Raw genomic sequence first — 25437 nt, 5'->3', positions numbered from 1 at the left:
GTAATGAAAAACATGTTTGTAACAAACATGAAATTTAAAAATATATTTTAACGAGATTTTACCACATAAATAAGTTAAAGTACTCAATTAAAGTCGGAAACCTAGTACATTTTACAAAATTGAGCCGGTTTAAATATCATTAACCTTGACTCAATCCATGGCCCTGAAAACTTCCAAAATGGTAAATTGGGAAATAATATTAAAATTAATTTTTACAAAATCCTACCTCATAAATAGGCTAATGTATAGAAATAAAGTTGGAAACCGACGATAATTTAGGATAAATTTTAGGAGAAGGAAGAAGCAATATGTTCCACAGGTAAATGTACGAGGAAGAAGGAATTAAGTATAACGAAAGGGAAAGGAAAGAGGAAGAGAGAATAAACCCACACAGGGAATGCCTCTGATTGGGATTTGGGATACTGTTAAATAAAAAACAGATAAAGAAATAATAAACTAAACTTTCTATTCATAGTGATCTTAAGAAAAAATATGTTAAAGTAGTAAATAAAATAATGTAAATAAGTATAGTTAAAGAATATACAACAGATGCAATCAAATAACAATCAGAAGTCAGGAACTTGCTTTCTACCTTATTTCTTTCTTCTATCATCATGATTTAATGTTTTATTCTTTTAAAGAAGCAAAATCTGAACAAAATTAAAATCACCTTCAAAAATAAATCTTTTTTCAATAACTCCTATATCATTTTAAGCCAAAAATGGAAATTAATAACAATTGCTTAAAAAGTTATGATAATGTTAATCTCATTTTTTTTATACAATGAATTATTGAGTACTTAAAAATTCTTGAAGAAACAGCAACATAGAAAGTAAGTGCTAAAAAGGTTAATCTCAACTAAAGGCATCAACATTTTGCTAAGAGGTAAAACAAGAACAAGTTTTTATGAGCAACCACCATTATTAATTGCCCAACTTAATTATGTATATAAGTACTTGTTAATAAATCTTTTCATTCACATGAGTCATATTACCAAGAAAGAAAAAACCATCAGGTCTTACGCAGAATTGTAAATGCAAATGAACAGTAAACAAAAACACACATTTGTTAAAACTTACAAGTATATTATGACTAGCTATTCTTCTAGATTGTGTTATACATACATTAATATTAAATATTGTGTGTGTGTGTATGAGTATGTGTGTGTGTGTAAATATATTTATAAATGAGTAATATGCATAGTAATTAGGTTGAAGAGTAATTTGTTAAGAATTGACTCATAAACACACAACCCAGAAAGCAAAAAATAATTATATACAGAAATTTTTCAGACAGATGTACACATATCTAAATATTAAGTAATGATATTTTAAAAATTACACATTTGATTTTAAACTGTTTAGTTTTGTGCAGTAATGTAGTTAGCAAATTTCATAAATGTCAGCTGAAAGAAAAGATATGTGACAATGTTTTTTAATATAATCTTGTAATATAATGATAAATAAGTATGTATAAATTATTAAACGCTATTGTATTATTTTAACAGAAGAAAAAAGAGCATGCAAATAGAGTAAAATCTATTATATTCTATTAAAGCATGAAAAAAGCTGAAGCGCTGAACAGAATATTATTTTAACATGCTGATATAAATATTACCATGCAACACTTAAAGGCCTTAATCTTTCTTCCGACTTTTCTTGTTGATGTCAAAAGGTTTATTATTAAATACATAAAAAAATCTTAATCTTTTATAATAAGAAAGAAAAGATGAGTCAACAGAAATTTCAATACTCAGTTAGCAGCTTCTGCTTTCAGAATACTGATGCTTGTCACAGTAATGTATCTTAGAATTCCAAGCCAAACAGAATTTGTACAATTAGTTTTTGTCAGATTTATCTACACTATACATCATAAAAAAATTCAGAGGCCATTTCTGAAGGCTTTATCATGATGTACACCAATTTTTATAATGTTCTGATAATATAAATTAAAAAGATTTTTTCATAGGAAATCATTTTTTTAAAGTAGTAAACAAAAATGAACCATGACATTCTAACAATAAACTGAATGCCAGAATTTAGAGTACAGAATACACCAGGAATGCCATACAAAGTGTGCACAGAATCAGTAAAATGAGAAACTTCCAGGAAAGAACTGTTGAGGTGATATAAAGTGAAGAGGATATAAGAGGTGGGCGAGTCACTAATACGTGGCCTATAAAAAAAACACACATTAAGGAAATTTTCATTTCTTGAACCAGTTTCCTTACATACATATTAAGATCATTTGTATAACTGAATTCTTTTAATACTTTGCTTATACTATAGCTCAGGGTCGTAGGTATAATTTAGTTAGTGAATATGAAGTGCAGTTTTGCAGAATAATAAACAGTAGAATAATAATTAGTTTTTAGTTAATTGTAGACAATCATAAGTGTAAATCAATAAATTTTATAACCGTGTATGGATTAAGTTATTTGAATAAATTATTCACCGTAATTTAAAATAATTACAAGTGTAACACAGAATATAAGAAGGAAAAATTAAAAGAATCAATAAATTTACAAGTATACTGAAAATAGAAAAACATCATTTAAAGTAAGGTGGTTATTTAAATCTAATTACGCTTTGTTGGAATTGTGGCAAATTTTAGCAAAAAATTAATTAAGAGATTTGATTAATTTAAGAAACGGTAGTAATTAAATTGATTCTAAATACTTTTTTTGTTAATTGTTCTTGTTATTTTCTTCTAATATTCTTCACCAAAACTTGTTAAAATTTATCTACTTATAATATTTTTTCAAACTGTTTTAGGTACAGATTGTTTTAATGTGTTATACTTTGTTCACCTTTATGCAAATAGCTTCCTGCTCATTATAATACATGATGAAGTAACAGGATAGAGCTCAACCCAACTGCTAGCTAAGGCTTAGCTAAGCCAATGGGACACTAGTTCCAAAATCTATAAATTAATCATCCTTTTAAACTAAGAAACCTTTGGCAATGAACAATATAGTTTAAAAAGTAAGCTGCCTTTTTACTATACAAAAGAAATCTAATTACAAAACAATTCTTGTAATAGTAATATGATAAACACTTACAAAAGTAACTGCAAAAAAATGTATATATGTTTAGTAATAATTTTAAAATAAAAACATAATAAAGATATATATAATATGATTATATCATTGCTGCTACCATCACATCAATGATATTACCAGTCTGTTAGATGTTATCTATTACCATTTGAGTAAGGTTAAGAGAAATTATTAATAAGATACCAAATATAAAATATCATCCAGAATCTTTAAGGATTAACTAAACTTTACAATACATTATTCAATGAAAACAGCAATACTAGAAAAACAATTTAAACTACCACAATTAAAGTATATAGATAATACTTACATTTATATCAGCATAAACAATATCAATAAAACTTCCCAAGACTATGATGAAATCAAATACATTCCAAGCATCTCCAAAATAATTCTGCAAACAAATAAGTCATTTTATGTATTACATATAGCATATTATATAATAATATAGTTTGAATATAAACAAGACAGGGGCACATTGAGAAAGTAAGTATGATTTGCAAAAATGGCCGACTGAGTAATCTAGTTGTCTCTTTGTGAGTGCACGATGAACACCATATAGCTCGCTACAGATGCCATTCAATTTTTTTAGACTCATCAGCAGATTAATAAAGTTTGTGAAAATACAATGAATAACGGAACAGTGACAAAATGTCTAAAACTGTTAAACAAAAAATAAAAAATACGCATTATGAGGCAGGGAGTGAGCAATCGTTTTTTATTAATGGTGATTTGACAAAGTTCATAAAAAGAAGAAATTCATGAGAATAGGTGGTAATTTTCCTCAAATTTTAAAAAATTCTCTTGTGAAAGGTCTTTTAAATTATTGGTAAAAATCTTCACAATAATTGTTGGCCATATGCTGCTGCTTAAACCTAAGAACTCATCATGCCATTAGGCTGGAGACAGGATTTTCTCTTGACAACCCAGACTTATAACCAAGTGACCAATTTTTTCCTGTATCTGAAGTCATTCTTATCATTCAAAGCTGTGATGACAAAGACAATGTCACAGAAGCTATGCAACAAAGTCTGTCTTCATAAGCAACATCATTTTACAAGAGGGTATTTAGAAATTGATTCTATATTACAAAAAAAGTCATAATATTGGTACAAACTATTTTGAACCGTAGTTTAGGGTTAGCCTTTTTTTGTAGTTATAAAGCTGTTTAAAAATAAACTTACAATTACATTTTAATAATCTTACAGTACTTATTATTTTTAGCATCTTGTATATAATTTTCATTTCAATACAGCAGGTTTAACAAAATTTCTACAGAAGTTAATGACCATTGAGGTGAAAATAATTTTAGCAATTAAACAAAAACATATAAGCAGTAATTATTTAAAATAATTTCTTTGCCAACACATTTTCTAAAAATAGAGTAAAATAGAGACATATATGTTTCTTTCACATGCTTTATTTTCCTTTGTTTCCTTTGTGAAAAAAATGATAAGGATGAAATTATGATTGTATTGGATGAGTCAAGATGTACATTTTTTATTATACTAAATTTTACAAAATACAATAAAAAATTGTGAGTTACCATTGAAAAAATTAAAATGATTTTCAAATTTGAACTGAACGCAATGAAGTATAACTATTAAAGGAAACTACTTTTCTTTTTCATTCAATTCCAGTATTTGATGATTAAGATAGAAAAGAACGTTAAAAAAATGATATTCTTATGGAGCAAGGTTTTCACTTTTAAACGAGAATGAAACTGTACAATCCATAAAAGAGATTTGCACCAGTGAAAATTCTGATGAAGATGATGAGGCAGATGACAGTAACATGTGCTGAAGCTTTTGCTATGTTAGAATGTAGTGTCCAGCAAAACTATGAGACATATTCATAAAGTAAGGGCCGTTTAGTCATTAAAAAAAATTAACTCGTGAGAAAAGGTTTTACTTAGTTTTAGTTTACTAAATACCTACTTCACTTATCCACATAATCACCATTCAGTTCTAAGCACTTTTCATAATACTGCACCAGTTTCTTTAACCCCTCTGCGTAGAAGTTCATCGCCTGGGAATTAAGCCAGTTGACAACGGCAGTCATGAATTCCTCATCATTTTTAAATTGCTGTCCACCAAGACATTTTTCCAAATGCAAGGAGAGGAAGTAATTGCTAGGTGCAAGGTTGGGACTATATGGAGGGTGGTCAAAAAGTTCCCAACGAAAATCTTCTTGGTTAATTTTCTTCTTGGTTAAAGCAGCGATGTGAGGATGCACATTGTTGTGAAGAAGGATTACGCCAGACGACAGTTTCCTGCGTTGTCAATTTTGGATCACATGTCTCAGTTTGGTGAGCATTTTGCAGTTCACATCAGCTATAATTGCTGATTCATGTTCCATGAAATCAACCAAAATGACGCCCTTTTCATCCCAAAAAACGATAGCCAACATTTTTCAACTGGAGTAAGGAGACTGGTTAAACTTTTTCTGTTTTGGGGAACTTGAATGACACCACTGCATTGACTTGTTTCGATTCTGCATTGACGTAGGATATCCACATCTCATTGCCGGTAACAATGTGGAAAAACATCATCTCCATCTTGTTGATAGTGGTCCAAAAACGCCTGTCCAATGCACATTTTTTGCTCTTTGTGTAGATTGATGAGCACTTTCGGTACCCACCTTGCACACAATTTATAATGTGTGAGCCTTTCTGTGATAGTCGTGTAGATAGAGGTGCATCCAACATGCGGAAATTCATCAGCCAGAAAACTAATCGTCAATTGCCGATCACATCGCAGTTTTCGGCTCAATTGTTCAATGATTTCATCGGTCTGAATACTGGGCCTGCTGCTCCGCTCTTCATCATGCACATTTGTGCAGCCATTTTTAAAGTCTCGACACCATTGTCTAACTTTTCTTCACTCATTACTGTAGGTCCATACATTAGGCATAACTCTCAATGAATTTCAGCAGCTGAAGATCCTTTTGCACACAAAAATTGAATCACAGCGCGCACTGCACAACTGGTGGGAGAAACGATTGTCGCAGACTAGATCTGGATTAGCGGCAAGCAAACGACTACTAAATCAAAACAACAACTGCAGTGGCTTCATAAATAGCCGATAGATGGCCCTGAATGTATGAAACTGTGTTCAGACCTGCTAATATTTAAATATAGGCCGACAGCCCTTAATTTATGAATATGCCTCATACTTTTACTAAGGAGTGAAAGATAAATAATGTTGCCACAGTGCAACACTAAAGAAATGATGCTGAAAAAAACAAGAAATTATTATAAGAGAACTTTTATTTGTCCAAAAAAATGTTATTTTTTAATAGCCAACTTATGAACACTCCTTCAGCCTTTTTAAAAAACATTTCTGATATGCAAATGTACAATACTTCAACAATTTTTTTCTTTTAAACTAGTTATCAATTTTATCGCTTAAGTTGCAAATTTTCTCTACCGAACAATAAAAATATTCAAACAACTGCTGTATTTATTCCTTTATTACAATTAAGCTTGACTTTTTATTATTCTGATACTGAAAATATTTATATTAAAATATCTAAACAAATCAATTATTAATGCTTATGAGGATAAAGAAATAAAAGAAAATATGAATATTATCAAAAGTATTTTCTTATTCTAGTAAGATGCATTTTGATAAAATATTTATCCATCCCAAATAAGGTTGTAGATAAATATATACAAATCTGTTTTATGTATAAAACAAATGACTAAGACAAATAACTTAGACTTCTTTATAATGAAGTCAAGATTCAGTACAAAAAAGATCAAAATAAACTTTCCTTCACTTAACAGTGCCATCCCTGATTTTCTTCAAAGGCCAAACAAAAATTAATTTTCATATAAATTAAAATACTCCCTCTACAAATAATAAAACCATATTATCAGTGATGAACTTGCGTTCCTCTTAGAAAAGGACAGTTGTACCATAACAGGTGGATATTTTTTGATGAGATGGAATAAGGGATTACAACTGAAGGGGAAAAATAGATATTCAAGGCACTAACTTATTAAGAGTTAATATGACTACAACAAAGAAATAAGCTCAGCTTATGTACTGTACAGAACTTGGCTTTGTATGCAATAAAAATTTACAGTCAGCTTTTATCTACATTTCTTCTCTTTTTTAATGAAAAGTAGTATTCTGACATTGAAATCTCATAACTGAACTTCAAGCATTAAAAAATTTAAAGTGCTTAAACTCTATATTATCAGCTTTGTAGGATTGATGAAGATAAACATTAGTTCCAGAAATGTAACACCGGTAATTTATCCAATTGTAATCAAAATTAGTCGACTTAACATTAATCAAAAGAAATTTTTATCATCAATCTGTCAACTTTTGTGCTGATTTTCCTGTCCCAATGAATTATTCATGATATACAGATAAAAGTGAGATTTCTGGTAATATATCGATAGCAAATATAATAATGCAACTGATAATGATTGTTAGTATACTTTCATATATAATATACAAAATTATTAACAAATAACTGACTGATTAAAAACAAATAAAACAATAGAACAACAAACATTGTTGTTTGACAACATACATTGTTTTATTGTTTGATTAACAATAAAACAATGTATTGATTAACAAATAACTGATTGAGTTAAAATACAATGTTGATCTTTTAAACATTATAATTATTTACTACATTCAAATTAATAAATGGATAAAAGAAATTACTTACTTTAAAACGAAATGCTGCCAATTTAAAAACAAATTCAAGGGCGAAAACAACGCTGAAGAAGATATTAAGTCCATCCAGCACTTTGGTATACGGTTCTGGTTGTTTGTAGAACTTCATAGCCAGTGTTATAGTATTTATCAAAATCAAAATGAATATGGTGAATTCAAATGGCTGGGAAGTGACAAACCACCAAACCTTGTATTGAAATCGATGTTTAGGAATGTATCTCCTCACTGGTTTGGCTTTTAAAGCAAACTCAATACAATTACGCTGTAAAAGAAAAAAAGAATGATTACAAGTTATAATCATAAGAGTAAGTATAAATTTCAAATAAAACTGCCAATTTCTGCAGCAGAGTAGTAGCATCTCAGCCTTTCATCTGAGGGTCCTAGATTTGAATCCAGTTCAGGCAAGACATCTTTCATACATTACAAACTTCCATTTTCATATTCCCATGAACAAACTTTAAAGCTTCAGTAGTTAATTAAATCATCAAGCAAAAAAAAATTTGTTAATGCCAATCGATCTCTTCAATGAGATTTAATGCTAAAAGTTAAGATAATCACTTTAAAGAGAGAGCTAGGCGTAGAAAATTACAGCTTAAAATTATTTATTTCAGTTTTATCATAAATTTATCAAGCTAACAACCACCTTGCAATTCCATTTATAACATTCCTACATTTACTGATATCATAGATTTAGATTGAGTTAATAAACAACTACTACAATCTTTCAGAAGTAACTGGTGAAACTGAGATAATATGTAATGCTTCTTTGTTTATTTTTACAGTTTTATACAAGTATGAAAGATTTTATACAACACTTACTTGGTAAACACCTACGACAATTCATTAATTCAAATTAAGTTAATAGGTAACTTTTATTATTTTGTAAGTAAAAACTTCTTCTTTCACATACTTTTCTTTAATTTAATTTTTAAAGAGTTATGCAATATTGAACTACAGAATTATTCATAAAAATGTTTATTAACTCATTTCCTGCTTTACCAACTCCTTATGAAAATATTTTACTTTTTGTTTCACTTTATTAAAAAATAACTGATCTTACAAAAACACTAAAAACTTTTTTTATGTAAAAATTATTTGTTTTTGGCTTTATGGTCTTGGATTTTACATCTTAATTGTACTTTTAGAAATGCCTGTGAAAAACAAAACTTTGCCACAATATTTTTTTAAAACGCATCATCAAAATTCATTTTCTTTTCAAAGTATGAATAAAATACTATCTCTGTGTAAAAATTGGAAGGACTGTGAGTTAAAAACTGGACTATTAAAAGTATGTCTTCATATAAAAATGTATTTCTAGTAATCAAAAGTTCTATCAATATTTTAAAGGCTACTTTTAAATAATTATACTCATTATCTGTATCTCATGTTGGAACACTAAAAAAACACACACATACATACACACACACACACACGCACACACACACGCACACACACACACACACACAGAGAGAGAGAGAGAGAGAGAGAGAGATAAATACCCAGTCGTTAAATAAAGAAGATTACCTGGTTTTTATCAAGTTCACAGTTCTTATATTCCTGCTCTCCTTCATTCTGGAACGTAACGATGACAAAACCAACGAAAATATTAACCATAAAGAATGCAATAATAATGATGTATATGATGTAGTATGCGGCGACAATAGGACGGAAATTGTGAACAGGACCAACATTTTCAGCATTTGAGTCAATTGAAACATACAAAAGTCTAGAAAAACAGAGAATATTTTACAGCTTTCAAGTAAGTTTTTTGCTTCTTGAACAGATTTTAATTATTTAATTGCAATGTTATAAAAAATTACTAATGACAATAAACATAATTAACTTTACACGAGAATGGCAAATTTCTCCTACTGCATTTTCTTCATTGACAGCACATGTACTGATATTTTATTCTAAATATGTTATTCTCCATATCTCATTTCTAAATAAAGAATAACATTGAAAATAAAATACTTAGGACATGCAAGAGAACAGCATGAAATAGTTGTAAATTTAACAGTACATTCTTACACCACTAATTTTTTTCTTATAATAATATAACAAATCTTTTAGGTTAATAAAATTCAACATTATTTAATAAATGTATAAATAGCAAAAATTTAAGTACGTCTATGAATACAAAAACTGAGAATAAAAAATTGTACTATTCTCATCATACTTCTGATAATTCTTTTACAAAGTATGAAGACAGAATCTACAGTGGACCCTGTGTCAGTTTTTAGAACACATTTAACGGAGCTCATTTACTTCTAATTCTGTTAAAGCACTGGAACAATGAAAAACTGCATATAAATTTCAATTAAATAAAACCATTATTTTAGTTAAATTTAAATCTGTAAAATAAAAAAATGTATGTACACATTCACTCACTCACACACACACACATGCACACTTTTAATTAATACTACTCTCTTCCAAAACATAAACCAATCTTGTAAAAAAAAAAATTACTTAGAAGAGGGAAATAAACTCATATAACCTAAAGATCACTTTAAAATAAAAAGAACACAGGTTGAATTTTTTTTATCTGCAACTATACTATTTTCTTTAGTTAACACAACCAATGATGATGAAAATTGAAATAATGTGCATGAACTGATGAACAGTTGACGTAATCAACAGTAATGTAAAGGACATTACTTCGACCTAAAGACCATGAAAAGAGGGAATTTCAAAATAAAATAATATAAATAAATATGATTAACATATTAATTTCAAACTAACATGCAGTTAGATTGTTTTAGGATGATATTAGTAAAAAATAGATCACAGAACCTTATCCATAAGTGATGAAGAAGAAGAAATGAGAATTACAGAAGGAGATTTGCAAAATTAGAAGCAATCAGATCACGTAGAGGGATTAAAATGATTATTAATGAAATGAGAAATTGACAAAAACATTATAATTCAACCGTTGTAATTTTTATTCAGCTATAAAGATGCAATTCTAAAAATCTTAAGACATTTGCTAAATTAAGTTTGATGTACAATCCATTAATAGATCGGCTATCTAGATCGTACATTGAATCCAGCACAAGCAACCGAGTAAATCATGAAAGGTGGGTGTGACAGTTCTGTGATTTGTACTTTTATGTGCCACTGTGTCACTACATTGTTTATAATTTAGAACCGACTAACCAACAATGTCTCATCATACTGATATTAATGATGTCAACAAGAAGGTGCCACCAACTTTACCAGTAGTTGGGTATATTTTAGAACAAAATTTACAAGAAATGCACCAAATGGTTGGGCAAAAGCAGTAACTGCTATATGATGAAGAGATTAAATCTAAAGTATGTAATTTGGGAAGATATTTAGGGCAAATCGATAAAAGTAAGCTAAAAGGATACTAAAAATTCAAAAAGAATTATTTTAAAAGGCTACTGCATCGATTACATTTGACACTTTCAGTCACATGAAGTAGGTATCTGGATACTGAACACAGTAAGTACCATTAACTATTGATGAAGAAAACATCAAATTTCAAGGGACACAATGTAAAATTATTACTTTTTTATATAAGAGAGAAACTAGTAGCTGTAAAGAATAGAAGAACACGTGATGTTAAGGTTCTGAAAATAGTTCTTTGACAGTCACTCTGTCATTTATTATCGTCTCATATTTATCAGGTATTGCTTAATAAATAAAATCATTTAAAGCTAAGCTTGACTTTATAGACATAATACATTATATTTAAAATAATTTAAGCAACAATATCATTAAATTAAATTATAATTTCATACCTTGCCTAAGGTACCAATTAAATTACAATATCATCTAATACTGATTTTGGTTATAAACAAAGAAATATTATTGATAAAAATGTATTTTATTCAGAAATGTTCAGTGAATGATTTTCAATAAATAAAAACAAAATAATTTTACTAATTTCTAATCTTATGGATAATCACAAAATTAAAATAACAAATGGCTAGCACAGAGAAAAATATTAAACATTTTATACTTGCTGAATCCTGTTAGAGTAATTTACAAAATACGTACGAAGGCCATCCTTCAAATGTGGAGACAGTGAAGAGAGTCAACATAGCTTCAGCTACATCATCAAAATGAAATTTATTCTTCTCCCATTTCCTTTCTTCTATTGTAGCCTTATTTATATCACCGTTTTCAAAAACTATATATGTACCCCTGGACAGATAAATCAACAACAAAATTCTTGAAATAAGATAAATAAATAAAAATAAAAGAATGCAAGGTATCAAGCCATAGAAATGACTCATGATAACAATTCAATTACACAATTCTTTGAAAATCTAAATCAAAGTGAATCTTTTCAAAACATCACAACCAGCACATTTTATTACAACTGCCAAATGTACCGATGTACAGTAAGTTAAATTTCTAAGTTACTCATAATACAAAAAAAATTTTCCAATTCAATGTGTTTCAAGTATTTATGCCAATGCACTACAGCAATAATAAGTTTATAATAGAAAGAAAGGAGACAAAAAATTTATTGCAACATTTTTAACTGTTTAATACCATAAATATAAATACTTTTGGTTTTCATATGAAAAATGTTTTATTTACTAATGTTGCAGTTATTTAATGTGATTAAGTGGAATCCAAAAGATCATTTAAGTGTTACTGGTTATAACTGACTACACTGGTCATTTGATCATTAAAAATGATGGGTTACCTTATTGATTCTAACAAAGTTTTATTACATAACTCTTGGTTATTTTTTTCAGTACTTACACATTAGCCCATCGACTATAACCATAATGATCCCTACCATAATGATCATAACCATAATGATGAACTTTGAAAATAATTCAAAGTTATGGGATCATTAACATATTTTACATATTAAAAATATAAGCATTATTGCTTATAATTTTAATTATAGATATAAATTACAAATAATCTAATCAAACTTAACTTATGCTCGCTTCGCTTGCTTACCTCGACTAATTAACAGTAATTTTTTGATTATTTAAATAATAATAATTACAATTTATTATTTAAATACTCAAAACATTACCGTGTTAATTAGTCAAGGTTAGTGAGCGAAGCGAGCATAGTTAAGTTTAGTTAAATTATATTGATAAAATAAGTAAATATAAATGGTTATAAAAATGATAATATATCGGGTTATATCAGGTGATATTAACAATAACCCAAAAGTTTGCAATTTATTGGTTGACGGGCTAATACGTAAGTACCTTTTTTCCAAGCTATGATGGGGATAAAAATTTCTCTCCATAGAGATCATTAACTTTTACTTTTAACTAAGTAAACAAAAGATTTGTGTGGTTTATCTTCTATCGTAAAATGTTCATCACTTGTGTTCTGGATGAAATACATAATCTACAGATCAAAAGCTGCTATTCTTTATTTTCTGTGTATTAAACATCTTATTTAAATTTTTTAATCTCAAAAAAAAATCAATAAATAAACAGAATCAATAAAATCAATAAATAAATATAATGTGATTCAACATAATCCACCCAATATCTTGAAAGGATTGATTTTAGAAAAATTATTATATATATATATATATATTACTTCTTTTATCTTCATTCCTTTCTCAGTGGAATTGTGAGAGGTACTGTTGTAAATGGGAATGTTAAAGGAGGTCAGGAAATCTCTTTGGTATGTAACTGAATAATATACTTGAACTATATTGTGTCCTTTTATTGAATATGTTGATTTTTCAAGTTTTCTGTTCTTTTAAATTTAATATTGTTTAACAATGCTGATATCTTTGTTTTTATGTACATAGCATATACTTATCTCAACAATCTTGAACAATACAAAAGTAACAAACACACTAGACTCAACAAAAACAACATAATACATGAAAAATTCAAAACACAATCTAATTTTATATTCGACTACACACTGAAGCGAAGGAGTTTCATAACTCTCATAAGACACATACCATTAGGGTCTCACTACTGAAATTGGTGACTGATCCTATTGAATTGGGTCCTATAGAATTGGTGACTGAAATAGGCTTGGTCTGTTGCATACTGCAGGAATTAATGAATAAATTAGTAATTTTTAATCATATTGTTTACACCTGTGGCCTTCAAACAGTTTTTAATTTAAAAATTAAAGAAATATACTGTAGGCTTACTAACATATGGTAATAACATATACAGAAAGATCAGGTAAAGAACTGAGTTACTTTTGGTTGAAAGAATATACACAGTTTTTGGAAAAATAATTTTTTTATAGAGAATTTGCCTCGCTTTCCTGTTTCTTTTCATAAAATTTTATCGCTGAAAAATGTATAATTTATAAGCATACTTTTATAAAATAGAGATATCAGTGAACAACTCTATGTAATATTTGAATATGTTACATGTTTTAGAGAAACTTATAACTATGAACAACAAATGCTATGATGTAAATTACAGCTATGAGTGCAAGCATTCTGTTTGGATGTGAGGGAATCCAATTTTGGAAGTTTCACAAATATTCATTTTTATTTTATTTTATGGGGTTACAAACTTAAAGGTAGAAATTTAAAGAAAATACATACATACATATTAATATAATAGTAACACATATTTTGTATTGTGCAAGAAAATACATATATCCTTGAAAAATTATTTGTCTAGAGAATATGTAATGTTCCTTTTGTCGATTACTTGACTTATATCTAAAAACTTTTAGATGAGGAAAAGAAAACAAACTTTCCTACAAGTTATATTTTTCACTTCATAATAAAAACTAAAACTTCAAACTTTATCAATTTCATTAACATTCAAAATAAGAATTTAACATTTTAATAGTCCCTATTCTTCAGTTTTCTGGGCTTTTCTATCGTTTGTATTTCATCGCCATACTAAATTTCAAACAAATATTTTTAGTTTTTTTCTAACCTTTACCCTGTACTTAAGTTTGATACCAACACATCTTTGTTCTATGTAAAAGCTCTCTTTAGTGCAGTAATCTACTTTTGATGACCTATGTCCATCTTTTATAATTTTGCAAACTTAAATAACTTAATTCTTCAGTTATGATTATTAATTTTGTGTTACTTTTCCTAATGTACTGAGCAAATTTTTTTTCTTTAAAGTTCTAAATTTCATTACTTCTGATTTTATTTTTAAATAAATCATCTACTAACCAACAATGTATGCTGATCACTATTTCATTTGACTTATTCCTACTTCTCATTGAAAAAAAAGCACTAAAGCTTTCTCTCCTATATTATTTGTACAACTTAAGAACTTTTAAAAGAGAGAAAAAGACCTAACAAGGAAATCCTTCTATCCTTAGGTGAATCTAGCCTAGCCTGAATCTATAGTATATCTAGGGAAGACAAGATCAAGGGTAAGGGAAAGGTAAGGATGATAAGAAAGGATCTACCTACAAAGGAACAAATAAATTCACCCGAAGACGTGCTTCATAGTAGATATTTATCCCACCATAATTCCACAAAACATCAGGATATCTTAACCATGATCAGAGCAGTACATTGTTCATTGTCAATTTTGTGTCGACTGGCTCAGATATATGCTACAACAAACTGCTTTTCCTCCATACAATAAACAGCTACCCGAAAACTACTCAGATATCATAAATCAGAATAATTTTAAAATCAGAGTTTTCTTAAATATTTTCATTGTCTTCATGTACATGATATAAAGCATCACGGGGTATTGATTCTTATTTTATTACGTTCCACACTCGGGCTTCTCTTTGTAGTCTACTTTTATCGCAGCTACCTTCTCTTTATAAAATTAAAAATTCCTTTAAAAATTTTTAATTTTTTAGAAATTTTTAATTTCCTATATTTAAAATAAAATTTTATCGTTATTAATTTAGTTCTGTAACCTAAACATACTAAGATCATTGCACAACATTTGGCAAATTATTATTTGCAAATAATAAACAAACAGATAATTAATATTTATTTTATTTTTTAAATAAAATTTGTTGTATTGTTTTATATGTTACATGTGTTCCTATGAGAAAATATGTTTACTTGCTTTGTATGACTATGTCCTGTTACTTAATTTTAGTTTTTGAATGAATAAAATTTTTATTGCTATTAAAAATTCCCATCAAATTTATTTCCATAATCGCTGAAGCCTTTGTTTACTAATTTTTTTCCAGTGTATAACAATGGTTTTAACACCTGAAGTTCATTTTTTTTTTTTTTTTTTAATGTATTTCATTGTGCTGGTGAGTACAAAGAATAGGTTAAGGAAATGTTTTATCAAAGATTTCCAGACATCAATGTCCCACATCGCTATGAAAATTTTTATCAATAAATTCTGAAAAACTATATCTGTCAGACATGCCCAAGTCCGAAAGATCATTTACTCAGATAGAGGAAAAGTAGAATGTGATATTTCTGAACACAAAACTCAATGTCCAAAAATATCTATCAGGAAGTTGGCACAACAAGCAGAAATCTCAAGCAGTAGTACATACAGAGCACTGACTAAATATTTAAAACTAGTCCCATAAAAAAAAACAACTACAGTTAATCATTACACAATACTGACTTTCCTAAATATCTTGAATATTATCAGAAGTTTTTGAATTTTATAAATGGAAAAGGAGAAGACATTCACAATTTAATCTTTTTCAGATGAAAGGTGGTTTCATTTATCGGGCCAAGCCAATAACTAGGATGGTTGGATGTGGCCTGTGAGTACTCATGAGACTTTTCAATGATCATTATGTGATAAAAAAATTAGAGTTTGGTTGTTATACATCATGTAAGTGGAAAATCATTCAGTTTTTCCAGAATATAGTAAAACAAAACATTATTGCAAATAAAAACTTTATCCTTTCATCATCCAACTAAATGAGGAAAAAATTTCTAGAAGATACTTCCAACAAAATGGATGAATGGCGCACACTGGCGATGTTTTGCATAATTGTTGTGTGAAGTTTTCCAGGATTGCTTATTTCAAAGCACATTTGGCCACTGAGAGAAATCCTTGGATCTTTATTTAAGGGGAGCAATGAGAGGATCTGTTTATAATAATCCTCATACCTTGGATGAACTAAAAAATAACACAACTGAATTTATAAATGCAATCACATTTACTGTTTCAGCATGTATTTTCAAATTTATTAAAATGTGTTGGGGCACGATTGGAGGCAAATGGTGGACATATTAAGCGCTACTGAAAATAAATTTGTTTTAGTAAATAATTATTATTCCTTTTTCTATCATTGTTATTTGAATATAATAATTTAGATGTCAGTAAAAATTGATGCACAGTTTTATTTGGAATACATGCTGTATGTGTTTTTTCTTTACTTATCAAATTATTATTTTTTTATAATTAATACTTTTTTAGTTTTTAAGCTCTATTTCTGTAATAATTCCCCTTATGTCTATTGAGTTGTAGTTTTTTATTAACTAAAGTAAATTTTATTTTATGATTTATGACTTTTTGTTCATATAGCTGTTTCTCTAAATTTAGTATAACAACTTAATTTAAATATATATAATAATGACTTCTCAACTTTTTTTTAGATTTTCATAAATTTCTGGAGTTTTCTGGGCTTGTGTGGTCATATGTTTATCATCAGATGAGCTTCCTATAAAAATAAAGGAGGTTGTTGACTTATAAAAGTACACCAAGAATTCAAGTATTCCTGCAAAACTTAAATCCAATATTTATTATTAATTTCACCATATGAGAACCAATGTAATATCATGACTAAGATTGTAATTTCTCCTAATCTTACTCTTAGTTCTTCTACCATGCTGTTTCTCTCACCCCCTCATATTCAGCATAACTTAATATATCATTCATTACATTCTGCCAATAAACATCTTCATTCCTCTCCTGTGTAAGCTTTACTCCTTTTTTACTTTTTGCCTTTGCCTTGCACTATATATGAGAACAGGAACAAAATGTGAATTGATATAATAAAATATTTATCATTATTATGAATATAATAATTCTAATTCAAAATAATCTTGCAAAAAACAACAAAATTATCAGATACAATTTTTCTGCATCTTTATAAAATGGAAGATTGCAAAAGAGGTTTTATTTCTACCATTACCGGAATAATCAATAAATTAACATGTAATTACATAAAAAGTTATTCAAATCACAAAAAAAAAAGAATGAAATATACATATAAAATAGTTATGAGAATAACACATACACACAGGGAGATTATATTTATTTGATTACTAGATATTTAAATGCAAAATTAAATTGTAAAACATATAGGCAAAATTACATCCTTACTTTTTAAAATGGATCAAACTTCCATAAAACAAAATTGAATATCTTGACTAAAAATTAAAAATTTTACAATGGTTTATTTCATATAATACATGGATTATACAAATATTATAACTTTAATTTTACTAAGAAAACAATTTGTTTAGAGTATCCGTTGTCTAGTGTACCATGTTATGTATCGCTATTCTTTAAAATTAACAGATTTATGGAAATAATTATTATTCCTAAAAAAAATAAATATACTAAATAACTTACTGGCAATCATCTTCAGTCATTTTTGAGCCATCATTGCAGCAATAAAACTTGCCCTGAAATTAAAAATGAAATGAATCATCTTATTTAAGTATTTAATGTGCAGTTGGTAAATAAAAAATACAAGCATTTAAATACTAAGTAATCTTTTAATGTGCACTTTAATTATTACATATATAAATACAATTATTGTGCAAACGAAAGATAAGTTATGATAGGATTTATACCTAATGCAAAAATACTGGGAATTTTTTAACCTCACGTACACTACCGGTAATATTTTAATAGTAGCGTGCTCATTTTTGTGAACAAAACCCCATCATAGCAGTGTAAAAACCAGTGATTGTGATGTACGTGCTATAAAAATTAATATAAAAATTTTGGAAAATAAAAACTAAAAATTCTAAAATAATTAACAAAAAAAGATTAAACTTGACTAACTGTACATTTGTAATTAAATACAATGAAAATAATAAAATTAAAAAAAGAAAATGGTATCTGCTTTGTTTATTTGAGAATCTGAAACGCCAGTATGCTGAAAGCATCAGGTATCTATAGTAACCAGAAGGGTTCGTGCGTTTAAGTACTACGACTTCTAATACAGTGAATATATTAAAATAAGTGCGACACAGGAAATTTGTTTTCTATTCCGTAAACCGAAAAATAAAGAAAATATATATTTTTGTTATTATTAAAAAATAGCAATTTTATTCTAAACATTATGATTATAATAAAAATCAAAAATATACAAAGTAACCTATTTATAAAATTATAATTTATATATGATAAATTATAAAATCATAAATAACAAAATTTATTTATAAGTAGTTTTATTTGTTGTTATTTAGGATTAGGAAAATATTTACAGTACAAAACAAAGAAAAAAACTAAAATTAAAATTAAAATAACACACACTTGACAATAAAATCTCAGTCGAATTGCCTCGGTAGATCTAAAAAGAATCAATGGAGATGAAACAGGAAAAATCTCAAATTAATATTTAACGAAATTAATTTTTTTAAATCCGAAAGTTACTGAATCCATCGTACAATTCTTAATAATGACAAACCTATCTAGCGGTCGACCGTCCTATAATCGAGCTTAACAAGCTCTTATAGGATTATTTGCATTTAGTGTTACTTTCCGTCCGTTTCACAAAAATCTCTAAAATAAAAAAAGAGAGTACGAATTATTATCGGACTGATCTTGAGAAACTTCTTATTAGAAAACGATCGCGAATTGAAAGAGTTCGTGTAACATCACTTAAACGAAACAGCAGGATTTCATTTTTTTATCGTAAAGTGATTCCAAAAGGTCTCAAAATATTGCTAAAAAAAATTAATTTCTGATTTTATTAAAATGTCACCGACAACATTTCATCAGAAGAATCAAAGATTGTTAACTAAATACTAGCATATCACACACAGGCCAGTTACTGCAATTTTAATTAGACTTACGTGAAATGTAAACGCTCAGGACGAAGTACAGAATGAATGTAAATTAAAAAAAAGATTTATAAGTAACGATAAAATCGGTTGGCCGAAGTAAAGCCGATATAGTGGTCAAGAGAGACAAGAGTTACCGATAGACATTCAAAGTACTGCACAATGACCTTAAAATAAACGAAAACGATAGTACTTTTTCTACAAAATTAATCGTTTCGATTAATACAATCCATTTCTCTGGACATGTATATAGACAGAAATAAGGTAACTTGGAGCTACTTTTTTTCAGTATTACTTTAAAGTAACGACTCTATTACCCGCTGTTGTTATAAATTTATGATGTAATGCCAACACACCTATCCGAAAATTGAAATCATATTAAACCGCCGTAAACTGATTTATGTTACAACAGCGTAAACATTTATCGACTATCGAATACATACTGTGTGTTAATATCACCAATTAAACAATATTGATATAGTTTAATAATAATAATATATATACAAGTGTGTATGTGTATGTATATTATGTATATATACATAAGTCACATACTTCGTATTCGTTGCTTTAATTTGTTTAATTAAAATATTTAATATCTAATTAAAATATTGAATTTTACACGAGATTATCGCCTGAACGTTTATCAGAACAATTACAGCGTAGGATATAATAATTTCTTATCTTTTTACCTACTCACAAACAATAAAAACTACGAGATTTTACTCAAATGTATAACGACCCCACGAGTCCGCTAAACACCAATGTATATTCTAATTTTTTTCTATTTATATCAGCAGAATTGTACATCAAACTGATTATTATAATTCAGACCTCGGTCCGTTAATGACATGCATGCGGTTAATGTCAGCAATTCTTACTACACCCAACTTGTTATGTACAATCTATCGGCACTCCGGACACAAGACTGTCCACATAGGGGTCATCCACGAATTAAGTCGCTAATTTCCTCCACTTTTATTTCCCTTCGCTACTTTTCATTGACTACCTTTGCACTCATTTAATCATATTCAGCTATCCTAGTAATCCGTACAACAGGGGAAGATTAATTTCATAATTAGAATTAAAAAATAATAATAAATAAAAATGACTATCGTAGCCACATATCGATGAACGCAGTGCACTTCAATAAACTACATAAACTGACAATTCGATCTTATAACACATACCATAATGATAAAGATTTTTCCTGTTTTAAAAAGTGAAATTTATTGATATTATACAACAGTTTAAAGAGAAAAAGAAAGATGTTTTTCTGAAGCGATCCTTGAGGTTTCTTAAAAAGTTAAAGAAAGCAGAATATATCACTTCACTTATCATCATTATAAGTAATATTTTGCTTTCATTTATAAATGTATTATTGGGTCAAACATTAATATCTACATATCTGATTATAATTTTTAAGTACGAATGACATTATAATATTTTACAGGTTTTGGGATATAACAATTTTGTACCATTCATATGTGTTCTTTTTTGTTCTTCAATAAACAAAAAACTGAAAATAAAATAAATTATTAAAAAAAAATTACAAAATTTAGAACAGTAAGATTAAATAAATTTCAACATTCACATACTATATTTAAAAGTTATGGATACATTTAATGAATGGGTAAAAATGAAAATCGACAATAACTGTTCCACGTAACTTTGCATTTTCCTCTCCTAACATTTTCATATTTAATGTACACTTCACACTTTGCGGATGATCCCTGTACTTTGTTTTTAACAGACAAAAAGTCATTATTAAAAACTGTAAGCTCTAGATATTTTGGAGGTATAAGCGAAGTTGATTTTCTGTTTTCAAAAGGTGTACTTAATATTACTGTTGTTAGTAAATAATTTTAAAGTATGAATAGTGTTCATATTCTGTTAGTTTTATTGTTAAGACAAATATTTATATAAAATTGTAATTAAAAAAACAAAGGAATGAAAGTAAACAAACTGTTTTAACATTTTTACAATAATCGCACAGGTTATTTTTACATTACTTAGAAAAGCATTCAATTAATTTGATGAAAGTAACAAAATAATTTTACAAAAAAAAATATATATCGCATTAGGTGTTACAAAGGTTAATTTCACAAAATTTATATGAAACAAGAGTTAAATCTTTCGTACACACGCGGGTGTAATGCTTGTCGCATGTATCTGTATTACCTAACTCTCTACTAATACAATAAATTTTCTGAACACCGAAAACGTCAGAAAAGACATCACATAAAAAGCAATAGAAAACAACAAAAATGTTAAAGAAATAAATTAAAGAAAAGTATTTTTCACATTAATTTTTTTTTTACTCACAAAACATAAATATGTAACTAAAATACATTAAGAGTTATTTTAAATAAATGTAGAAATCAGTGAGTTCAACATAATTTAAACTATAATTAATAAAAGCATAGAGATATATTCCACACTTATTGGTAAATAAAACAGGAAAGATTTAACACACGTATTTCAATTTCAATAGGTGTCTGAACTTAAGACATAATGGGCATCAAATATGAATAAAATTTAACTTGTAGTAAAAGTAAAATACAGAAATTTTAATTATAATGTTACACATTTAGATATTATTACTGTCATGTACATATACAATATTTATATGCATTTTATTATGTACAAAGTAATGAGAATAATCCATAAAATTAGCAAGGAATTAAAATAAGATTGCTTAAAGGCAAAAAAATTGCATGTGTGCCAAAGTCATTCCAATTGATAAAACACTTATATCCATCAATAAATATAAAATAATATTGATATTACATAATTAGAGAGTTCTTAATCTGTAAATTCCATGTAAAATGATAAAAACATAATTTCCAGTGATTTTGAATAAATAAGAAACTACAAAATGTAATTAATGGTTTTATGTTCTGCACAGTACATGTACAATAAGAAAAGTCACATTATCACAGCTAAAAAGACATTCCTGATAAACTCCAAATTACAACAAGGATCTGCAATGAGCCTGTTTCATTTTGTTCCGATACTGTTACAAAAGATATTCAAGAAGAAGGCATGTCTATTTTTTCCAAATTATCTTGGGGGAGACAAGTCAAAAAATTCAACAATAGGTAGATCAATGGATAGAGATTTCAGCAAAGCTTAGTTTAAAGGTAAATAAAGAGCTGGCTTGAATATTTGGAAGACAGAGTAGAATAGAACATAACAAACAAAAATTAATTTTAATAAAACTGTGATTTTCAAATATTTGGAATCGATGCTTTAACATGGAGAATGTTAAGCAAAGGATAAACCGGGTGAAATGAACTGTTCCTTTAAATATTTTAAAGGAACAGATGAAATGTGGATTACAGATGTTTTGATAGTACAGCATCTGAGTGGTGGAGTCACTGTATGAAGAAAAAGATAATATTTTGAAGAGGGTGAGGGAGATAAAGACTGAAGGAAGAAGAAGAGACAAATTCAAAATGAAAATAAATATACAAAATGTGTTAGGAACTGTCAATTATCAGAGTGAAGCTGGGAGATGCATTAGAAAGAAAATTTTTGAAGGATCTGCATACAACTGAGTGTCATAAAAAGGAATGAATACATAATTTTCATGTTCCAGTCTGATAATGAGCACAACATTTAAATCAAATCTTCATCAACATGGAGAATTCAAGTACAGGATAAAGATATGACTTGAAAAAAACATGTTTGCATGTCTGAACTTTTAATTAGTAGTGACACGTTTTTTCTCTCTACCCTACTAACTGTAATCAACATGTCTGAGCATGAGGTACATGCTCATGTCCATCACAAAAAGCAAAAATCAAATTTTCATCAGAGAAAATAATGGTGACTTCTTTTGGGATGTAAGAGTAGTACCCTACCTCAACCTTTTTGCAAAACAAAGAACCATCTTTGGTTAGTACTATGCAATGATTTAAAGTATAGATTGAAGTCCACAATTCACAATTCATTTAAGCAGAGTCACCTGACTTTCTGTTAGTTTCCTTCAGGCCAGTAGACATCCTCATACTGCCACTTCAAAGATGTAAATGCTGCAGCTCAAGTGGGGTGTGCTACTTGACTCTTGATAAAGCCTAGATTTAATGCTGACAGACTAACATGTGTTCAAAACACTACAGTGTAAGACAGAATGATAATTGCCATGTTACATTGAACGTTAAATTTAATTGGTAACTACGCACCTCTTATCCCTTTTGGGGAATCTACACTGTATTAATAAAAATAGCACCAATTATTAATGCACTAAGAAAAGTCAGCTTCAATTTTAATGCTATTAACCTTTAAATAATTTTATAACAGAACAAATAAATATAATTCTTTTGTGAATTTAAAGATTGTAATGGTTGTCACAGATTGTTAAATTTGAAGTGAACCGATGAATATAGATTTTATAGAAATTTTATTGGTTTAAGTGATTTTACTTATGACGTCCTTTATTACACAGAATATCTTTTTGAATTTTGAACAGTTTCCTTCTGCCCATTGACTACCAATCTGTTCTCATTGAATGCAGCAATACTTTTTGGTCACATAAATATTAGTTAGTAGAATTGAGGACTTTAAAAAACTATTTACATAATATGCAATAGAACTATATAAATGAATTATATAATGCATATCCATTTACTATCAATTAAAGTTTTTTGGAGACTTGAAATCAAGCTTAATATACATATGTTCATTGATTTTAACAATTAGACATCAACATTTTCACCAACCAACTGACTGATTCTACACCTTATCATGTCTTAATAAAAATCATTACATAAAACTACTTTTTTTAAAATAAAACTAAAAAAAAATATTTCACTGGTATGAACAAATAAGTATTTTTAGAATGACATAAAAGACGAGCCCTGTCATTTATAGCTCATGAAAAAATACTTAGTATACAAAACTTTAATTTCATAATATTTTCAATTTATTATGTACAGTGGAATTTATAGATCTAGTTAATTCTGTAAACAAGATGTATGGACATGTTGCAACATCATTGTATTTGCTGTGAAGTTACAATGAGGTGTTTTTTTATATAATTTCTTTATACATATGGATGCATTGAAGCCTGAAAAAGTTGAGTTGATACCAAACATAGAAAGTATATGTATACAAAAACCTTGGCATTTTAATAAGAAAGCCATTTTAAAAGAATGTCTCAATGCATTGGTGACACATTGAGGCACTCTTTTAAGATTGCAACAGGAAATTTACCTATACCCTGAAGGATGACGAAGAAAGTCATTTTACTGGTTGAACTTGATTCTTTGTAAAGATTAACTAAGAGTCAATTCACTAGCTAGTTTCATAGCAAATGGAACAATGTGTTTCATGCCTCTGGGTCATCTATTCAAAAGATGTCAAGGTCTGATAAAAAGAATTTGTTGGTAAAATGTTAAAAGTGTAAGAAACAAAGATAATTTTTTCCTAATAACACTAAGATACCTCCCAGATAAAACAGTGGATTGACGTTTTCCAGAGTTATACTGCTAACTGCTATAATTGCTTTCTTCATCTGTCCATTGACAGATGCAAATTACTCTATCTGTCAATAAACAAATAAAGTGAAAACTTTGTCAGAGTTCCAAAAATAGGTTGTGTTTATAAACTGACAAAATTTTATTTACATTTAAAAATGTTTTATCGATAACACACAATATATGATTGATTTATTGATGATTTTATTTTCAGAGGAAATTTTAAATACAATTTCTAAAAATCAATTGATTTATTTCTATTAAACTTAAAGACTAAAATTGAAA

The 25437-nt window shown here is 28.0% G+C and overlaps 1 protein-coding gene across 8 annotated transcripts in view; it reads right to left on the bottom strand.

Annotated features, from left to right (window-relative positions):
* Ca-alpha1D (Ca[2+]-channel protein alpha[[1]] subunit D) overlaps positions 1–25437 on the bottom strand; it is a 659257-nt gene that overhangs the window by 126093 nt on the left and 507727 nt on the right. For all 8 annotated transcript variants that reach the window (XR_012756106.1, XM_075363219.1, XM_075363216.1 and 5 more), the window contains 5 exons: positions 18234–18286; positions 11779–11925; positions 9277–9478; positions 7745–8014; positions 3369–3452 (listed from right to left, as the gene is read on the bottom strand). Coding sequence is in view for 7 of the 8 variants with exons in the window: in XM_075363219.1 (XP_075219334.1) it covers positions 3369–3452; positions 7745–8014; positions 9277–9478; positions 11779–11925; positions 18234–18286 (756 nt within the window). In the remaining variant the exon portion in view is untranslated. The remainder of the gene's footprint in view (positions 1–3368; positions 3453–7744; positions 8015–9276; positions 9479–11778; positions 11926–18233; positions 18287–25437) is intronic.

The sequence above is a fragment of the Lycorma delicatula genome, chromosome 4 (assembly GCF_047948215.1).
Source record: "Lycorma delicatula isolate Av1 chromosome 4, ASM4794821v1, whole genome shotgun sequence".
NCBI classification, from domain to species: domain Eukaryota; kingdom Metazoa; phylum Arthropoda; class Insecta; order Hemiptera; family Fulgoridae; genus Lycorma; species Lycorma delicatula.
This window is presented reverse-complemented; position numbering and strand designations above follow the sequence as displayed.